The 19,340-nt window shown below is 38.1% G+C and overlaps 1 protein-coding gene across 4 annotated transcripts in view; it reads right to left on the bottom strand.

Annotated features, from left to right (window-relative positions):
- The window catches only part of LOC137391100 (protein regulator of cytokinesis 1-like), a 63,486-nt gene that overhangs the window by 43,023 nt on the left and 1,123 nt on the right, over nt 1-19,340 (bottom strand). For 3 of the 4 annotated variants that reach the window (XR_010978106.1, XM_068077458.1, XM_068077460.1), the window contains exons 2-6: nt 10,931-11,016; nt 10,157-10,297; nt 9,205-9,328; nt 7,808-8,038; nt 4,104-4,274 (exon numbers count right to left, since the gene is read on the bottom strand). Coding sequence is in view for 3 of the 4 variants with exons in the window: in XM_068077458.1 (XP_067933559.1) it covers nt 4,104-4,274; nt 7,808-8,038; nt 9,205-9,328; nt 10,157-10,297; nt 10,931-10,950 (687 nt within the window). In the remaining variant the exon portion in view is untranslated. Of the gene's footprint in view, nt 1-4,103; nt 4,275-7,807; nt 8,039-9,204; nt 9,329-10,156; nt 10,298-10,930; nt 11,017-12,110; nt 12,139-19,340 lie in introns of those variants that run through there. The other variant, XM_068077459.1, reaches the window with a different exon arrangement.

Below are 19,340 nucleotides of genomic sequence, written 5' to 3'. Positions count from 1 at the left end.
TTTGCGAGTTTCTAGCCCGCAGTTCCTAACTCGGATTGAAAACTGTGTACTGTGTTGGCGATTATATGTAATCAGTAGTACCATGGACGTAATGGATTTATTTAATAGACATATAACTGTTTTGTAGCTAGGCTAATAATTGCTGAAAAGTCAGGTTCAAATTTGTATTGTAATTAGAAGAAAAAGTAAAACGGTTTTGTGGGCAAGCCAAAACCTGCTGTAGTCATACAAAAGAATCGTTTTGCAATGTAGTACATACGTAATAGTTCGTAATAATATTACCAATGTACAAGCTCTATTCAAAAGTATACTAAAAGCCATTTACAACAACAGCCTACTGCAACTACTCAGTGAAACTAGCATTAGCAGTTTTGTAGTTGCGTAGAAACGACCTTATTAACGCGCAGTTATATTGTAGGCGCCGAAATTAATTTACGTGTACATTCCGCAACCGACTTTAGGAATTGTGACTAGAAACTCACAAATCGTTATCTTTTTTAGATCTGACCCGCATGTTTGTACTGAAGCAAATGATTGAAACGGAATCGGCTTCAATTTATCACCGCGTTATGATTGGCTAGTTGAAAGTTAGTTTCGTACGAATCCGTGGTGGGGAAACTCCGTGTGGCAGGTCAGAAATTTCGTACGAATGGAATTTCCCAGATTAGTTGAAATTACACGATACGTGTGGCCCGGCCTTTACTCTGCTGTGTTGTAGGTGCCAAATATGTGGAAATGTGATTACAAGCTCTTAAAAGCTCAAAAACGAAAAGCCGCCGTAGATTGGAATCTCTTTATTTCGATGACGTAGCCATGAAATTTGGTTATTGTCTTGTCACGTGATGGTCTCATGTGAATTGAAAGGCCAATAAAAAGCTCAATATAAAACTTATCGTAGTACTAGTTTATGACAAACACTTCGAGTTTTACCGAAGACCCCGTATTAAATACAGATGCTCGCTACTTTACAGTTTTGTTTCGGTTTGGTCTAATCGGCAAGTCGTAATCTGATCACCGTGACCCAATACTTCGCAAATAATTTCTGCATCACTTTTCGATTGTCACAAGTGACCCAACAGGCTCGTCATGATTATCAGACAATGATATGTACTCGTTCGAGCTAAGGCTAAAAAATGAAACAAATTTTTACGGTAAGTTATAGGATATCACTGCAAAAAGTGACAGCATTACGATGACGACAAAACAGACGCGAAAGAACAATAGACATGGTTTTATTGAATGCGTGAAGTATATTTGTGAAAACATTTCGACGAATAAGGTTACATGAAAGTGTAAACAGAAACCATCTCTGACAACTACGCCACATTTGAGCCGTTTTGGAAAGAGAATCCAAACTATGGCGGTCTCGTGTGGCTGCGATTTTCTGTTTGTTTTTGAGCCTTTTAGAGCTTGTAATTACCTTTCCACATATTTTGCACCTACAACACAACAGAGTAAGACATGGTGAATCTTTACATATCAAATAACTGTAATGTGAATTTTGTTGCAAGTCAACCTTTAAGTAAACAGCACGGTTTCAGAATAAAAAGTGAAATATTTCCAATTTTTCAATGTAGAGAGCTTCTCCTTTTAGACCAGGTGAATATGTAGAATACACAACCCTGCGACCCTTTTGAACATACTGATAAAGTCTTTCTCAACTATTTTTGAGTGATTAGCAAAATAATTTGCACATTAAACTATGCTTGTGATTTGTGGTATTTCTAGCAAGGACTTTCAGAAAAGCTCCTCAACATGGCTGTACTAGAATCGCTCAATCAAAAGAACCAGCCGCAGCAGTGATAATGAAAAACAATGGTACTTCGCCTTGGCTTTGATTTACTACAATCCAGTTTGAATAATACCAATCATGCCGTCTCAGCTTTCTAGAAGGTACAGAGTAATGCAACTCCAAAGTGACTAAATAGCTTGCAGGTGAAGTTACTTTTTAAGGAACAACTGCAAATGCTACATGTTCAAACAACTCCAGTTTTAACTGCTTTAGCTTCTAGTAAAATCTAAATCCAAATTTGTTAACAGTAGAAGATTGAATGATATCGAACAACCTAACACCTTCAAAATGCATAAAACAAAAATACACCAGCTAGGGGTGTAACCGAAACAAGCCAACCTTGTACAGCTATGAAGTTATTAACTTTCAAAATCAAAAGGCTATACAATCTGCAACTACATAAATAACACTTGAGTAAAAATTGAAATCAGAGGAAGAAAGGCTGATGACCACAGAGATGGTGAAGAAATTCACGTGGCACACAAATGGAATTAATCAAACTAGTGAAGCTAGACATACTAACTGAATACGCGTCTCCGACTAAAGCATAGGACTATGACAAAACAAATCATTTCGGGTTTGGTGTCTAAAGTGAAGGAACATTGAGACGATAAGTAACAACACTCCTGAAAGTATGCAGCAAAAACGATCAATAGTTTAAAAAGTTTAACTCAAGATTTTTCAGTTTGACTCTATCTGAAGGGTATTTGATCAAATATGACAAGTGCTTACATCTAAAAACTGTCAAAAGAATTCTCAATCTAGCTTTGGATCCTGACTGGAGAAAACCAAATATATACTAATAAATCCCACAGTGTCATTGCGTGTTCGTTAGTCTGAGAAAACACTGCGCATTTCTACATTTTTAGCCGATTTCATTTAAATTTCACACGCATATGCTCCATGTCTTTCGCCAAGGCCTAAAATAATTAGTTTTAAAACATCGTCTGATTCCTGAAAACCAGCCTCTCAAACACCCACCTGTGGGCTATCTGATTACAAAAGAAAGAAATAACGAGCGATACCGGGCTTACTAGTACCCTAGGACACTTATGTATTCGCGGCATCTAACTTTCGCGTTTTCGCGGTGTAATCCTCTCGCGAAAATTTAATGAGCGAAACTAAACTATCATAACGAACGAGCGAAAACGCGAAGTTAAATAGCTTTGTTCATTGATATCCACAATAAAATCGTAATATTAGAAATGCAGGCAACTTTTGTCTGTGGTTAGGATAAATGGGAAATTTCTGGTAAACTCATTATAGCTAATACACCAACTGAGCAGCATGGCAAAGCAACATCAGTTTAGTCACCGAATTTGTAACTGATGAGGATGAAAGTCTGGTAGGTGAAGTCGTAAAATTGAAGAATAATTATTGCAGTGATGAATTTTATTACCATCCAAAAACAATATCAACCCTCATCAGGTCCAACCACATTATCTCTTTCACTGCCAATCATGTACAAATTCGTTACCGGCCTAGTGCCAGCCATTTTACCGAAATTGCCGATATTGCTTCATGATATGTATACAGTATTTTTCAAGTTCTACTTTAATTATCTGTATAATCACGAAAATCTAAACTGGCTATTATGTCATCAACAACTAATTACCTGTTTTATGACTCGCGCAGGGTAGTTAATGAACTCGCAGAAAAATGTTCGTTTTTAGATTAGAAATTCTCAAACAAAAGTTTAAAATTGCTTCGTTGTTTTAGGCTGATTTTATAGAGAAATCTTCGGACAACACAGTCAATTTCATAAAACACTTAAAGACCGTGGGTTATGTGGTCAACAAATAATAAAATCAGGTTACCAGACAATTGCTGAGAAAGTCAGAAAATGCGTTTATGTCAGTAGCCCCTAGAAAACGCATAAATGCGTTTATGGCAGCGTAAGGGTTATACAATTTTGGTTGTGAAGTTGGTTGTTACCCATCTATTTTCTTCTTCTTGGGATTCGAGTGTGAAAGTCACGGCGGGAGGGACCTAGACGTCATTGATAGTCTAAGAAACAAATGGCAGCAAGTGATCAAATTGAATTGTCGATCTCACCCACACATTTCAACCCGTGGTTTACAAATACGAACTATTCCCAAATTGAATTTTTTTCTTATTAGTTAACCGGACCTGAGGAATGTAATGTTTTTTCCACTGCATTTATTTTCACACCACTATATTTTCGCACTCATCAGAGCCGCGAAATTAAGTTGCATCGAAATTTTACTCTGTGTGCTACTCACGAAACTAAATACTAGCGAAATATAAGTGTCCTAGGGTAGTAATAAAATCTAGTTAGATTAATATACACCTTCCCAGTCGTCTCTTTGAGTTGAATCATGTTGCTTTCAGACAGAACAAAGCATTCTGGCTCTTCGATCGCAACATCTTGTTCAAACTCAGTCATGGCCTCTTGACCTATGTCAGTCAAAATTTCAGTTATTCGCTGTCGTGCCTCCATGAATCGTTTGTAGCGCGTAGCCTACAAAAAGACAGACTGAATCTCAGTGAGTCACAAACAATAATTTAGGCCAAAATCAGATACTGAAAGGATCACATCAGGCAACAGATATATGTTAGTACAACAACCAACGGCGACAAAATATCCCTGAAAACAGTCAATAAACAGTACGTGCTGATTGATCCATTTGTGAGCTTGCTAACTTGTTACATAACACGAGCCTAGCCACGTGGTGCGGCTTGGCGCAGCGTGGCTTGGCGCAGCGTGGTACGGCTTGGCGCAGCGTGGTACGGCTTGGCGCAGCGTGGTGCGGCTTTAATAGGCTTCGTACAAAAAAGTTTCTGATTAGCGAATAGTTAATTAGACTATCATATTTAGACTTATACAAAAATAAACAATCATCTTCCTGCATCGAGCCAATAGAAAATATGTTTACAATTCATCATGAGACAAGTTTCACTTTTGCAAAAAATTTAATGGCCGCAAAAAGTGCCTGAGCTCATTCTGCAACACATTTGTAACATTTTTTATGGCATCAGCTGCTTTAAAATTTTGTGCTGATTAGGTCGATATAAACACATGTTTACAGAGTTCAAAAGTTCAACAATTCAACGTTCATTTGTTCAAAAGTTATGACAATTTATATGTGCCACTACCAAATATTAGGTTTTACTGAATATTTAATTATTTCCCAACAAAAAACAATTTAGTAGCGAAAGAGTTAAAAACCAATAAAGAAGAATAAAAACCGAGTTGAGTTCATAAAATCGGGAGATGGTGGTGAATATAAAAAACATGTCTGAATGTTCTAAAGCCACTTGCAATCGACGAAAAACAAAACTTTCGAGTGGACTGAACACAATCATCTTTAGTCTCAGATAGTGTAAACGATGTTGAGACTTTAGTTTAGATGAAGATGAACTAAAGAGCAGTACAAGAGTTGGTAAAATGTGTCGCGGTCACAGAAACCTTGGTTAAGTCGCAAATCACGAAGTTGAATTATCCGACTTTGAAGTTGCATCAACTGAATTTATAATATTAGTAACGATTTTTGTAACACGTGCATCTAGACCAATCAAAGAGTGATCCTTCTGAATCTGAAGTCAGTTTAGCCGATAGAAGTCTTTAACCATCGGAAAACCCCCTTTAAACCGTTGCTATGCTAAACAAGAAGTACTGAAAAATGGCGTCTGATAAATATAATCGTTTCCTTTTTGCCGATTTTAAAGATAACTCTGACATTTTGGACACATGTAATGAGTACTTTGGTGTTCCAACTGATGTGAAAAGCAGTAAAAGTAAAGGAAATTACGATGATATTTTCCTAACGATTCTTACAAGATTATTACAATATTCAATTATAAGAGAATTATTCGATTTTATAACATTATTATCAGATTTAATTATAAGAATAATTATTCGAATTTCCAAGATTGAAGTATATAGAGACCGATGGTGTGCAATATGTTACTGTTGTTATTTTTCTAAAGATTTTGTTGATAATTTGGCTGCATCCGATATCGCGGTACTGTCAAGCCATTTTTAATATCTGCAAAATTAAGTAATACATTTTCTTATAAATATACAAGTATTTCTATGACAACCAGCTAAAATCTGTTTAGATTTTTATATCCAGCATAATTTTTTGGATATAAATACAGAAATCTAGATAAATATCACAACTTCTTGATATTGGTTGCTATGACGTTTTGAAACGTAAACAAAATTGTGCATTGGTTTTCGTTTTTCAAACTTTAACACCAGTTTTCTCATAACGATGTTTTCGCACTGATGGTAAACGTGCATTCAGTTTATTGACCATAAAATCTGCTGTAATTAAGCTAGAATCAAATTTTTTTTTGCAAAATAACTAAGAATTTTCTCCTTCTGCTAATGCAGATAACTCCAAATCTTACAATCCCGACTTAACCATGGTTTCTGTGATCATGACCCAAATGGTTGAAATTTTTCTTACAAATATCTATTTGTAAGAAAAATTGCCAGCATTTAGTTTGAATAATTTTAACTGCAAAATCTAAAGAAATTATCGATACAATTCAATAGATATATCGATTATGAAAATGTTAGCCTCACTACAAAACAAATGTATTAGCTGTCTGTAGAAATGCTGGCAAGTTGCGCTGGTTGTGAAAAAGAAAAACATTAAACCTGTAAGACTGATAATGACTGCCTTAGCTTGCTGTCGGCTATACATGACCCCAGCTAGAAACAAAACAATATTGATAGGATGTAGAGTTATAATATGTATACAGTAATCACTCGTGCCTTAGCTTGCTGTCGGCTATACATGACCCGAGCTAGAAACAAAACAATATTGATAGGATGTAGAGTTATAATATGTATACAGTAATCACTCGTGCTTTAGCTTGCTGTCGGCTATACATGACCCGAGCTAGAAACAAAACAATATTGATAGGATGTAGAGTTATAATATGTATACAGTAATCACTCGTGCCTTAGCTTGCTGTCGGCTATACATGACCCGAGCTAGAAACAAAACAATATTGATAGGATGTAGAGTTATAATATGTATACAGTAATCACTCGCTACTTCGCTGTTCATCTTTTGCAATTTCAGTACTTCATGCGATAAATATTTATTCAAAATTTAAAAAAAATACAATACGTAGATATCGCTCATATTTTGGGCCTGTGAAATCCCTCCAGTTACTGAGATTACTGTACATCTAAACATTGAAACTTCTACACATCAAATTAATTTGATACGAGATCTGCTTCAGATGTTAACAACGACATAAGCCTACACCTAGCAAAACCTGATCACTTCCTTCACCAGCCCAAACAATTCCTTAATAAACATTGCATGTAGCATCATATCAAACTCATTATAGAGGCTTATATAAAAAATAAATGTGAAAAAGATAATTTATGGGTAAAAACTAAATTAATAGAGTAATATGTTAAAGGTTTTTATTATTGGTTGACTTTATAGATACATGTGAATAAATGTTTGGCGATGCGTAGGCTTTGAGGTGCTGATATAAATATGCACCGCTAAACTAGGCGAATGTTACAGTAACTTACACAAGTTTAACTTACACAAGTTTAACTTACACATGTTTAACTTACACAAGTTTAACTTACACATGTTTAACTTACACAAGTTTAACTTACACGTGTTTAACTTACACAAGTTTAACTTACACATGTTTGATATGTTATACTTCTATATTCTTTAAAGTTTATTTGTAGTTTTCACTTTTACTAATAAAATTGCCGTGTTTCAAAATAACTCTGAATGTTTTACTTTGGAAACTCCTTTAGAGTCAAATAAAGGAATGTGACAAATGTGACATTTCACTTTAAAAAACTGGTACATAGAGGTAATCATAAACTTATCAGCATCCTAGTAATCCATAAGCATGATAAAGGAAAGGCATCTTACAGCCAGCTCCTTTAACCACTAACAACCCTTAACAGTTTTCCATGCATCGAGCAATACAAATCTACACGCAACATGTGATAAAACTTCAATATGATAATATTGATGAAATGATAAAAGTGGCTGCTACCTTCTCAGCAGCGAGTTCATCAGTTCTCTTCTGCAGTTGCTGCAAGACTGCGGTGGAAGGCACAGAATCTCGAGAGATGTATGTGGGCGTCATATACATCGAGTCACACAGGGCCTGTTCGATCTTCGTTAACTCATAGAGCTCCCGCAGACGCTTTTCCTTCTCTTTTTCCCAGCAAGAGACGCTCTGTTTCAGCTCCGCTTCTACTTCGCACAGCCGACTCGCCACTGGCTGCAATAGGATTGTTAGTACTGACACTTGCATACATTTTAATGAAATATAAACATGGTAATCTCAGGAGTAGTCTTCTGGAACAGGAGAGGACAATTAACAATTTTTGAGGCTTTAATAACTTTTTTCTGTAGGAGCTCTTTCCTTTTTAGTGTGTTTGGGAAAAGTCTCTCCTAAAATAAAGTCTAAGCAGAACATATGTTCCCTCATGCTAAGAAAACATATCAAAATCGTGAAATACATGTTGAGCAATGAGTAGAATGTTAGTGAGCATTCCAAGGTTTCAGAATACAAATTTTATGGATAGACCCTGAAAACAGATCAACATGAACAGCAAAAGCACAATTTTGCTGATTTTTCTTTAAGTTTATCTGAAGGTTACCGCACTTCTCCTCGCTTTCGAAAAGCTATCCCCAGGCAGATGTTTGGTAAAATTTGATTTTTTGCAAGCCTTTAGAAAAGTCGTTAGCGAAAAATATTTAGCTGATAGTGGTGATAATGACGCCTAAGAACTACTAAAATTTGATGTTTATCTCTATGGCTTGAAATAAAGTGATATTCTGAAGCGATAACAACCGTTTTTGTAGCTGTTGGGCAAAAAACTGTTCGAGTTTACGAAGTTAAGGTCGAGTTATCTAAAGCAATTTATCATTGCGTGGGAACGGGCCAAACAAATCCGTTTGAGTTAACCATGTGTTCGAGCTATCCGAGAGCAAGTTATCCGAGTTTGACAGTACGCAAAATGAAGAGCAATTGTGAATGTTGAGGGCTCATTTCTAACAACCTCTCAACCAGCTGTTTGAAACAATTGAGCCGATGAATTAAAGGATTTTTTTAATCATCTCCAAATTGTACTTGGCAATGGCAAACTTGCCTGCACTAAAAATAGCACCCATAAACAAAATTATAACTGGAAATTTAGTCCTTGTACAAATTCATAGAATAATAAAGTTTCAGTGTCAGCAATTTGCGCATGTACGGTGCTTTAGTTAAAAAGGTGGTAATCGAAAATGAGATAAGTGAATTGTGTAAAACATGCCATCATCTGAAACTCTCATTTTCTGTTAACAAACTCGTCAATTTGATAGTTTATTTAGGTAAATGAACATGGCATATAGATTATACACTGCATTTCTATAAAACAACAGAAGAAACAGGAAACAAACCTGAATAGGTGCGACACCCAATTCGGCGCAGAGAGTAGATAATTTACTCTTATATATTTCAATATTTTCTTTCAATGTGTTTCTTCTCCTTTCGTCCTCCGTTACCATTTCTTCTATGAGATTTCTAAAACAAGATGAATCATATTGGAAAACAAGAGCAAATAAGCAGCAAACGCTGCAATCGACGCAAATGCAGAAATGTGACAATCATAAAATACCATCAAAGCTAATGCGGGTATCTACCATTCATGGAAGTTTGTAGCATCTAGTTGTAACCAAAACAGCGTCTGCTGAGGAGATTGGTGGTAATGAACTAGTAAAATGTAAAACTGGCCAGAGATAACGAGAGAGTAGATAAACTACGAAAGTTAAACTCTTTCATTTACCTAATAGCAAAAATCATTTGAGCTTTCTAAGCATTTCTATTATTCAAAGAGCAAAATCTTTTTCCAATTACTCTACATAGTTAAACATTTTAGAGCACCAGGTTTAGCCGTTAAATATGGCGTCAAAACCTCACAATCTCAAAAGCTTTCTAAAGCCTGGTTCCCATATACGTCGCAAAGCACCGGCGACAGCACCGCAGACTATGAGCGATGAAATGGGAACGTATGCGCCGAGTACCGCCATGGACCGCCGGTAGTTGCCGGCGGCATCGCAATAGTTTAACGCTGTTCAAATTTCGCAAACGGCCGCAGGCAAAACCTTCCCGAAATGCACTGTTCGGGTAAAGGTCACCATTATAGGAACGGCATGGCGAGCAAACATTTTATTTGATTACGCAATTATGTTTATGATATTATTAACGATGTGGCTTTTATGTGAACAGATCCCACCGAGTCTAGCACCGCAAGCGTTTGCTGCGCATGTTACCGCCGGAGTCTCGCAATCGATATGGGAACCAGGCTTTAGCATCAATATTGTAAAGAGCAAAGACCTATTGTGGACATACCTGATATACATGAATGCCAAATCGAGCCTCTTCTCCTTTTGATCCTCAAGTAAACCGATATCATCCCAGATAGAGTTGAGTTCTCCAAGAGCATTCACTAGAATATTTTTTACTTCGACCAAACGCGCAGCCGTGCCTTGACTGTAATAAAACCAAATAAAATTGTCATCAAACAGCTCCTCAAAACCAACTGCCGCAAAAGTAACGCGTGTGTGTTTGAGTGTGCTTGTTTTGCCACATAGACAAGCCCAGATAAATTTGGTCAATGGTTTGTCTACCATCACAAGGCTTTCAGCTAGAACATTCAAAGGATCAATTTACCAATAATGCATTAAATTACTTAATATTAATCAATTACCTACTAAAGTTGAAAGAGTTCCTCTCAGCAAAAGTAAGATGGTAGTTGCAACAGCAAACGAATGACTAAAGTTTTAACAGTGTCCACAAATTGGAATGGACCACAAAGGTTATGATATAAATTGGAATGGACCACAAAGGTTATGATATAAATTGGAATGGACCACAAAGGTTATGATATAAATTGGAATGGACCACAAAGGTTATGATATAAATTGGAATGGACCACAAAGGTTATGATATAAATTGGAATGGACCACAAAGGGTATGATACAAATTGGAATGGACCACAAAGGTTATGATCCAAATGAATATATTTCTAGTTTGAAAGAGAGCTTATGCTTCTGGAAGATAGCCATCATGGACCAAAACAATTGTAATGCCTATGTATTGAGAATCGTAATTTATATTTCATACCTTATACTGGCGGCAGTCATGTTGATCGACGAAGCAAATTGAGCGCTGCCTATGCCAACATCACTAGTCACGGCGCATAATTACGACTGGAATAAGAAAAAACTGATTTGGACATGTTTGAAGACTGGTGTCGTACTTCATAACTAATTGATGCAAGAATCTAAAGTTAACCTTTGTCCATATGATTTTACTAGCATTAAATTGTGAGGACTTTGCTAACACTGAAAAAAAATTGTTGCCTCCGCTAATATAGCAAGTAAGAAGGAAAATACACAAAATCTAACAAAAAAGTAACTATTTGCAGTCAAGAATTTCTTCTAACAGATATTTAAGCGGAGCCATAAACTAAGCATGTTAAATTTGTAAATGAGAATAAACATCAATTATTTTCAATATTTAATAAACGTCAAAATTACAATTTGTAATTGAGACTGACAAAAAAGGGTACTTGCTAAAAAATTAATTTTTAGATCTGCAGAACATATAACCCATAATAAGATCACTAATATGAATAAATAAATATAAATCAATCAATTTTCATTAGAGCTTTATACGCGTATCATGTGTCATGTACGTACATGTAAATACAGCTTATTATAAAATGTCACAGCCTTAACTTCCAAAAAAATACCTGTAAAAAGCTGAAAAATAGCAACTGAAATAAAGATGTTACGAACACCTACAGTTTGTGCAACTTTTTGCTCTCTTAACTATTTTAATCTAATAAACAAGCTTCATTGGTTTTATTATGAAGTTATCATATTAGCTTTTATAACAACATTCGCTTCGAAGCTTCATCACAAATATATATTACAACAGCGAAAACTGATTTCAATGTAGAGAACATCAGCAGCAGAGTATTACATTGCTTCATACCTTCCTATAGGAACTTGAGATCAACGGTGTGGTCAAATGGCGACCGAAGCTTCTAAAATGCACAAATCTTGGCCGAACCGACAAAAGTTTATACCAAGTGACAATGCAAGACCAAACCGAACTTCAGAAATCAATGCCATTCCAGCTATTTCTTGCTTCATTGATATGTGATTCCATTTGTAGGCTATCATGCAATTTTTTCCCAGCTTGGTAACACGGAAAATGATATATGCCAATATTATCTTTTTGCATTTATGACTTGAAGGATATAAAGAGAACATTATATTCGCTAATAAAGCCTAACATGTTGTTCTATCAAACACCAACTTCAGTTATTCCTCCGCCAATCGAACCAAATTGAGGATGACCAAACCCATTCAGTTGCAAGCTGTCCAGTTTGGTTACTTTAGCTACTATAGCTAAAGCTTCCAACATTGACAGCTGCTTCGGTTTCTGTGTGACCACACCTCTAGTCTCTCCGAAAGCCCCTATAAGTTGCAATGAAAACGTTGTTGTTACACTTGACAGATGATTGCTGCTTCGAGTGTACCACAAACATACTGAAAGCCGATCAAGCTTCACAGTCAATTAATTGACCTCACCACCTTCGCACCCTTGTAATCTGATTTCACTGTCACAAATAACTCTTATGGTATTTTGTTATATTCTAATGACTATTAATAGGTATGATTGGAGAGCTTCAGACAACTGTAGAACTCATCTAAAAGAAACGGTCACCAATGCTGTGAAGAAGCGCCAACATGACATCCCAACGACCTTGTGATCCATGTTGATACATGATTTCTTTATCATGTGGAGACTCATAACAAACGAGTAGATGTTCAATCCAACTTCAACGTTTGTCGACAATTACTTTGACCTCTATTATGATAGAGAGCAATACCATTTATTTTGTGAAAGTTGACTTTTTGGTAGCATATGTATGTCATGCAATGCATTGTGAAAGCACAGTGAATGCACAGTCCTTTAAACAAAAGCACTTTTGCCCAGGTATACATTATATGAGAGTTCGCGAGGCTTAGTAATTCTTAATGATTATTGTAGGATATTGTGTACATGTAGTTTTGGGTTTTTGTTTTTGTATGGGAGTTTATTCCCCTTTGCTTAAGGGAAGACAATCTGTTTTTTGTAGCGGCCATGTTTTTGTTCGTAGCGGCCATGTTTTGTTCGTTGCGGCCATGTTTTTTTTGTTAGTTGCTCGTTGTTCCTCCATGAAACACGTTGTGTTATTACCATACTCAGAATATATTACTCTAAATAAACAAAGTTAACAGGTTATGGGCCCAGTGCTGCTGACATAAAGATGGGTGATAAGCTAGAAATTACCAAACTCACCAAAGACAACTATCCTACATGGAAATTTAAGGCTAAACACCTCTTAACTGCAAAAGGACTGTTTGGCTATGTAGATGGTTCTGAGACAGCACCTGGATCTAGTGCTTCAGCAGATGACAAGAAGCAGTATCAGAGTGGCAGAGCTAAAGCACACAGTCACATTGTGCTCTCTGTAAGTGATGAACTGTTATATCTCATAACAGAGTGTGAGGATGCAAAAGACACATGGGAAAAGTTGCAATCGCACTTCGAAAGAGACAGTCTCGCAAACCGCTTGTTCCTTAAGAAGAAATATTTCAGGACAGTTATGAGTGAGAATGCGTCCATCGAGAGCCATTTAAAGGATATGAAGGAAATCACAAACAAATTAGCCGCGATAAAAGCACCAGTAAGTGAAGAGGACCAAGTTGTGACCTTATTAGGTAGCTTGCCAGAGAGTTTTGACACATTAGTTACAGCGTTAGAGGCTCATGGTGATAGACTCACTCTCGAATTCGTATCGAACGCTCTTCTTAACGAGGAACAAAAGCGGTCGGAGGAACAAAGATTACCAGCAACTGCCGGCATCTCCAGCAGCACCAGTCATAATGTTAAATCTGATGCTGCTCTATCAGTTGAAGCCAAAACTGCCGATAGCTCACAAGTCAGGGGGTGCTATATCTGTAATAGCCCTAATCACTATATGAGGTTCTGTCCACAGAACAAAAGTCGCGGCCGAGGTCGTGGTGGAAGGTACAGAGGACGTGGTGGCTACACACAACACCTAGCATCAACTGCCTCAGCAGATGATGAAATAGCCTTCTTGGTACCAGAAAGCAAATCTGCTGTCAATGATGATGCTGTACAACAGCCGTGGGTTATAGACAGTGGTGCTAGCAGTCATATGTGCCAGACTAAGGATGTATTCACAGAGTACACTACGCTCGATAATCCAGAGTATGTGACGGTCGCTGATGGTTCGAAAGTTCAGGGCATCGCCAGAGGTAGTGTAAGACTTTCTGTGCGGGTAAGTCAGACTAAGCAACGCACTGTAACTCTCAAGAATGTTTTACATGTACCTGCTCTTAATGGTAATTTACTCTCAGTCAAAGCAGCCACTCAGAATGACTATGTAGTGCAGTTTGGTCGTAATCGGTGTTGGGTCAAGAATCAGAGAAGCATGGTCATTGCTAAGGGTACACTGGTAAACAAACTGTATTATCTTGATCTAGCTGATATCGATCACACTGCCAATGTAGCATCAGGTATAGATATCTGGCATAAACGGCTTGCTCATGCAGGTATCAGCACTCTAAAACGTGCTCACAACGAATCCCTCGTAGATGGCGCAGATTTATCTAGTGTAAGCTTCGATCTGTGTGGCTCATGTGTTAAGGGTAAAATGGCGAGATTGCCGTTTCAGTCTAGTGGTATCAAGTCAAAGCGAACATTAGAGTTAGTTCACACAGATGTATGCGGTGAAATGCAAACAAATTCTCTAGGTGGTAGAAAATATTTTGTCAGCTTTATTGATGATTTTTCTAGATATGCTCATGTTTACTTTCTATGTAACAAATCAGATGTGTTTAGTGCATTTCAGGATTATAAGGCTAAGGTAGAAACCCAGACCGGCAATAGGATAGCCACGTTACGTAGTGATCAAGGGGGTGAATACCTATCACACCAGTTTAGTGACTTTCTCAGAGTAAACGGTATTCAACACCAGCTGACAGCAAGATATACACCTCAGCAGAATGGGTGTGCCGAACGATATAATCGTACAGTGTGTGAGTCAGCCAGAGCAATGATTATAGAAGCTGATGTTCCTAAATCATTCTGGGCTGAAGCTATTGCTACCTCTGTATATGTGCGTAATCGTTTACCTACTGCTGCTATCCGAGATCATATCACTCCCTATGAGCGTTGGTATGGTAAGAAACCCAACATTAGTAACACTCGTGTATTCGGTTCTCTAGCATATGCGCATATCCCCGACGAGCTGCGTCAGAAGTTAGATGTCAAAGCTGATGTTATGATGTTTGTTGGTTACAGTGAGCAGTCGAAAGCTTATAGACTGTATGATCCTGTGAGTAAGCAGGTTGTAGTACGACGTGATGTCATATGTGATGAAAGTAAGCTCGGTATCCCACAGGCCGGTAAGTCAGAACCCGATACGCTCATGTTAGACTTGTCCCCTCATGATGGAGTGAGCTTGCCTGGTGAGCTCCGACGCTCAAGTCGCGACACTAAGAGGCCAATACGGTTTGGTATCGATGAATTCTGTAATAATGCTGAGCATCATGCACCCACTGATAATGTTTTCAGTGAGCCTTCTAGTTTTGCTGATGCGATGTCATGTCCGGAGGCTAACCACTGGGTGCGGGCGGCCAACGAAGAATACAAGTCTCTCATTGATATGAATACCTGGGATCTCGTACCGTTACCACCAGGTAGACAGCCTGTTAGCTGTAAATGGGTATTCAAGCTGAAGAGTAACTCTGATGGCTCCGTAGATCGTTACAAAGCTAGGCTCGTAGCTCGAGGTTTCACACAGCAACAGGGGGTTGATTTCGATGAGACATACGCTCCTGTTGTGCACCGAACGTCACTGCGTGCACTGCTCTCATATGGCTTCAGTCGAAACATGATAATTCACCAGATGGACGTCGTCACCGCATTTCTTAACGGTGAACTAGCAGAGCACATCTATATGACACAGCCCGAGGGTTTTGTCACTCCTGGATCTGAAAACTTGGTATGCAAGTTAAAGCGTTCTCTTTACGGATTGAAGCAATCCCCCCGCTGCTGGAATCTAGTGCTCGATCAATATCTCAAATCACTAGGGTTCTCTCAGTCGTCTGCTGATCAGTGTGTCTACATACGAAATGACGGTGGTCAACAAACATTGTTGGCTGTTTATGTAGATGACATTGTAATACTTAGTGATAGTGAAAAGTCTATGCATGACATCAAGTCATCGCTCAGTCAGAAATTCAAAATGAAAGACCTCGGTCCGATTCACTATGTATTAGGTATCAGTGTTGCAGTAAACGATGAGTCACTGAAGATGTACCAGCCTAACTACATCTATCAAACTTTGAGGAAGTACAAGATGTATGACTGCAACCCCGTACACACACCAATGACCATGGATGTGAAACTATGTACCGATGATGGCAGTCAGCCTGCGGACAAGTCTCTCTATCAGTCGCTCATTGGTAGTCTGCTCTATCTATCAACTGCCACTCGTCCTGATATCGCTTATGCAGTGAGTGTTCTCAGTAGATTTACAGTCGCGCCAACAGAAACCCACTTAACTGCCGCTAAAAGAGTGCTCCGGTACTTGAAGTTTACTCCAGAGCTCGGTATCAGCTACTCCAGGTCCGGTTCTAAACCAGTCGGCTATTCAGACTCAAGCTGGGCTGATGATGACACTCGTCATTCAACTTCAGGTGTTGTATTTATGTATGCAGGAGGACCAGTCCTATGGTTAAGTAAGCGACAAAGTGTTGTTGCTCTGTCGACCGCCGAGGCAGAGTATGTAGCAGCTTTTGACGCCACAAGAGAAGCTGCTTGGCTCCGACAACTATACTTGGATATAACAGGATGTGAGTGCACACCGCTTACGTTGTACATCGACAACACCTCTGCCATATGCATTGCAAATAACAGTGCGACTACGAAAAGAAGCAAACATATGGATGTCCGTTACCATTATGTGCGAGAAGAAGTCAACAGTCTGCATATAAAAACTGTACACTGTCCCACTGTAGAGATGATAGCGGACATACTCACCAAACCTGTCCCACGACCTCGATACGACGAACTCCGCTCGAAACTAGGTGTAGCATAGGTGCCGGTTTGGGAAATGCTAGATTAGGATTTAGTGTTTGTGTGTGATGTTTTTACACTTTTTGGTTTGTCTATTTCTTTTATAAAGAAAAAAAAAACAAAGGACCCTGCAACTAAGGGGGTGTGTAGGATATTGTGTACATGTAGTTTTGGGTTTTTGTTTTTGTATGGGAGTTTATTCCCCTTTGCTTAAGGGAAGACAATCTGTTTTTTGTAGCGGCCATGTTTTTGTTCGTAGCGGCCATGTTTTGTTCGTTGCGGCCATGTTTTTTTTGTTAGTTGCTTGTTGTTCCTCCATGAAACACGTTGTGTTATTACCATACTCAGAATATATTACTCTAAATAAACAAAGTTAACAATTATAAGTTTGGTACATGAATTCATTTTTTTCAAAATCCTACAATATAGGGAAGATGGGGCAAGTTGGGTGATGGAGCAAGTTGGGTCTAGCCCCATATGCTGAGTTACATGTTTGATTTGTTTTCTTTAGATCACTAAAAACATCTAAGGTTAAGGTCATTTTTTACCATTACTTAGTAAAAAAAAATTAAAAGGTGAGAGTTTTATTGACATTTACAACTATCTCATACAAAATGTAAATGTTACCAGCCATTATGTACTATATATATATATATATGTGATTTTGGTAGAAATTTTGGTAGCGTTGGCGAAAGATTAACCATTGTACATTTCAGTAGAATAGAACACACTAAGCTATTTATAGAAAAAGTTTTACAATCCTAGAGCTTGTACTTGTGTCATATTTGCAAAAATGTGACTTTTGGCCCCATTTGCCCGCCTTTCTCTACAATTTAGATCATCTAGATGGGGTACATGGAGAGAAACTTTCATGAATGATATTGTCCCCTATCACAAAAGATCATAAAGAAGCAGCTACTGTTTACATAATTAAGCTATTCAACCTAGATTGGATGTCGATACCTCTAAATATGAATGTCAGAATGATAGCTAGAATGGGTACATTTTGGCTATGGCAACATTTATTTTGAAAACCAATTTATATAAGCACAAGCCACACACGTCCAACCAACAATTGGATAGTGGGCAACCAACTTGCCACATACTGAAAATAGCTCCCTTTTGGGCACATCATCACTTAAATTGGCAACAGTCCATCTCTCCGCCAAATGTATGTGCCATTTGTTAATGTGAGACACCTAGCCCTAGCACCCGTGCATCATCCACCACTACTGCTTCATTTGTAACTAGCCCATACTTCAACAGGTGATTTGGCACAACACTCTCATTGATTATTATGTCATCGATATAGTGCTCAGTTCCACGATCAATGAACTTATCAAGAGACCAAACTCAAGCCAGTACTCTGGACACGATTTTTGGCGCATTGTTTAATCTGAATGCCATTCGTGTCATGACATACAACACACCATTGTACTTGACAGCTTGAAATTTCTGCAAATCTTGCTTCAAATCCAGCTGCAAGTACACCTTATTGAGATCCAATATACTAGCATTGACACCTAGCATTCACAACTCACAAGCTTTCTCTTAGCATATACAAACATCAGCACCACAATGGCTATTAATATAGTTGTTGAGCTTGTTGCTGAAATCCATTACTGGTCAGATTTCCCTTGGTCTATTCGGTTGTGAAGCTGCCATCAGTGGTATGACTTTTGTCACCTTTTCATGAATTGTTTAATTGCGATGTTGAAGCTAGCCATCTGCAATCCAACTACTTAACCTCGGAGTCTAACTCGTCACGAGAATGCTTTGGCACCAAATAATTTCCACACATGTTGTTTAATTCTGGCTCTTCACTTTTCATTTTCATGATATAGTCCTGACAATCACTGTTCTCTATTACTAAACTCTCAAGTATCTCACTATCTGGTAAGCTCGCAACTCCACTATTTTTATTTAATGCTTCCAGCCGGCTAGTGATGCTAAAAGGTACTTTCCTGTAGTCTCTGATAGTTATCCAACCAAGCTTATCAATTACATCCGCAGCCAAAATCGTTCCAGAGTTGCAAACGAGCTAAGGTGCTATCAAGCAACGCAAATCTATCAATGTCAGCCCAGATACCTTTGCAGCCACTAGAGTTTCTCCCATGCACATAGTGACATGTCCATTCAACATCAACTTACGCTTTGGACCAAAAATGCCAGGTTCAACTGCTGAGAAGCAGACTGCAGCACAACAGATTACTTTCCCTCAGTGTTTGAATGGCAGTGTTGAGCACACTAATAGAAACAGCATGTTATCCTGGCCGATAACTTTTTAGTTGTTGAGAAAGACATCTGCCACTGATGATGCTCCCCTAATTGCATTTCCCTGCTGTGGCTTTTGTTGCCTGCACGTATG

Source organism: Watersipora subatra, chromosome 3 (genome assembly GCF_963576615.1).
Source record: "Watersipora subatra chromosome 3, tzWatSuba1.1, whole genome shotgun sequence".
NCBI lineage: Eukaryota > Metazoa > Bryozoa > Gymnolaemata > Cheilostomatida > Watersiporidae > Watersipora > Watersipora subatra.
This window is presented reverse-complemented; position numbering and strand designations above follow the sequence as displayed.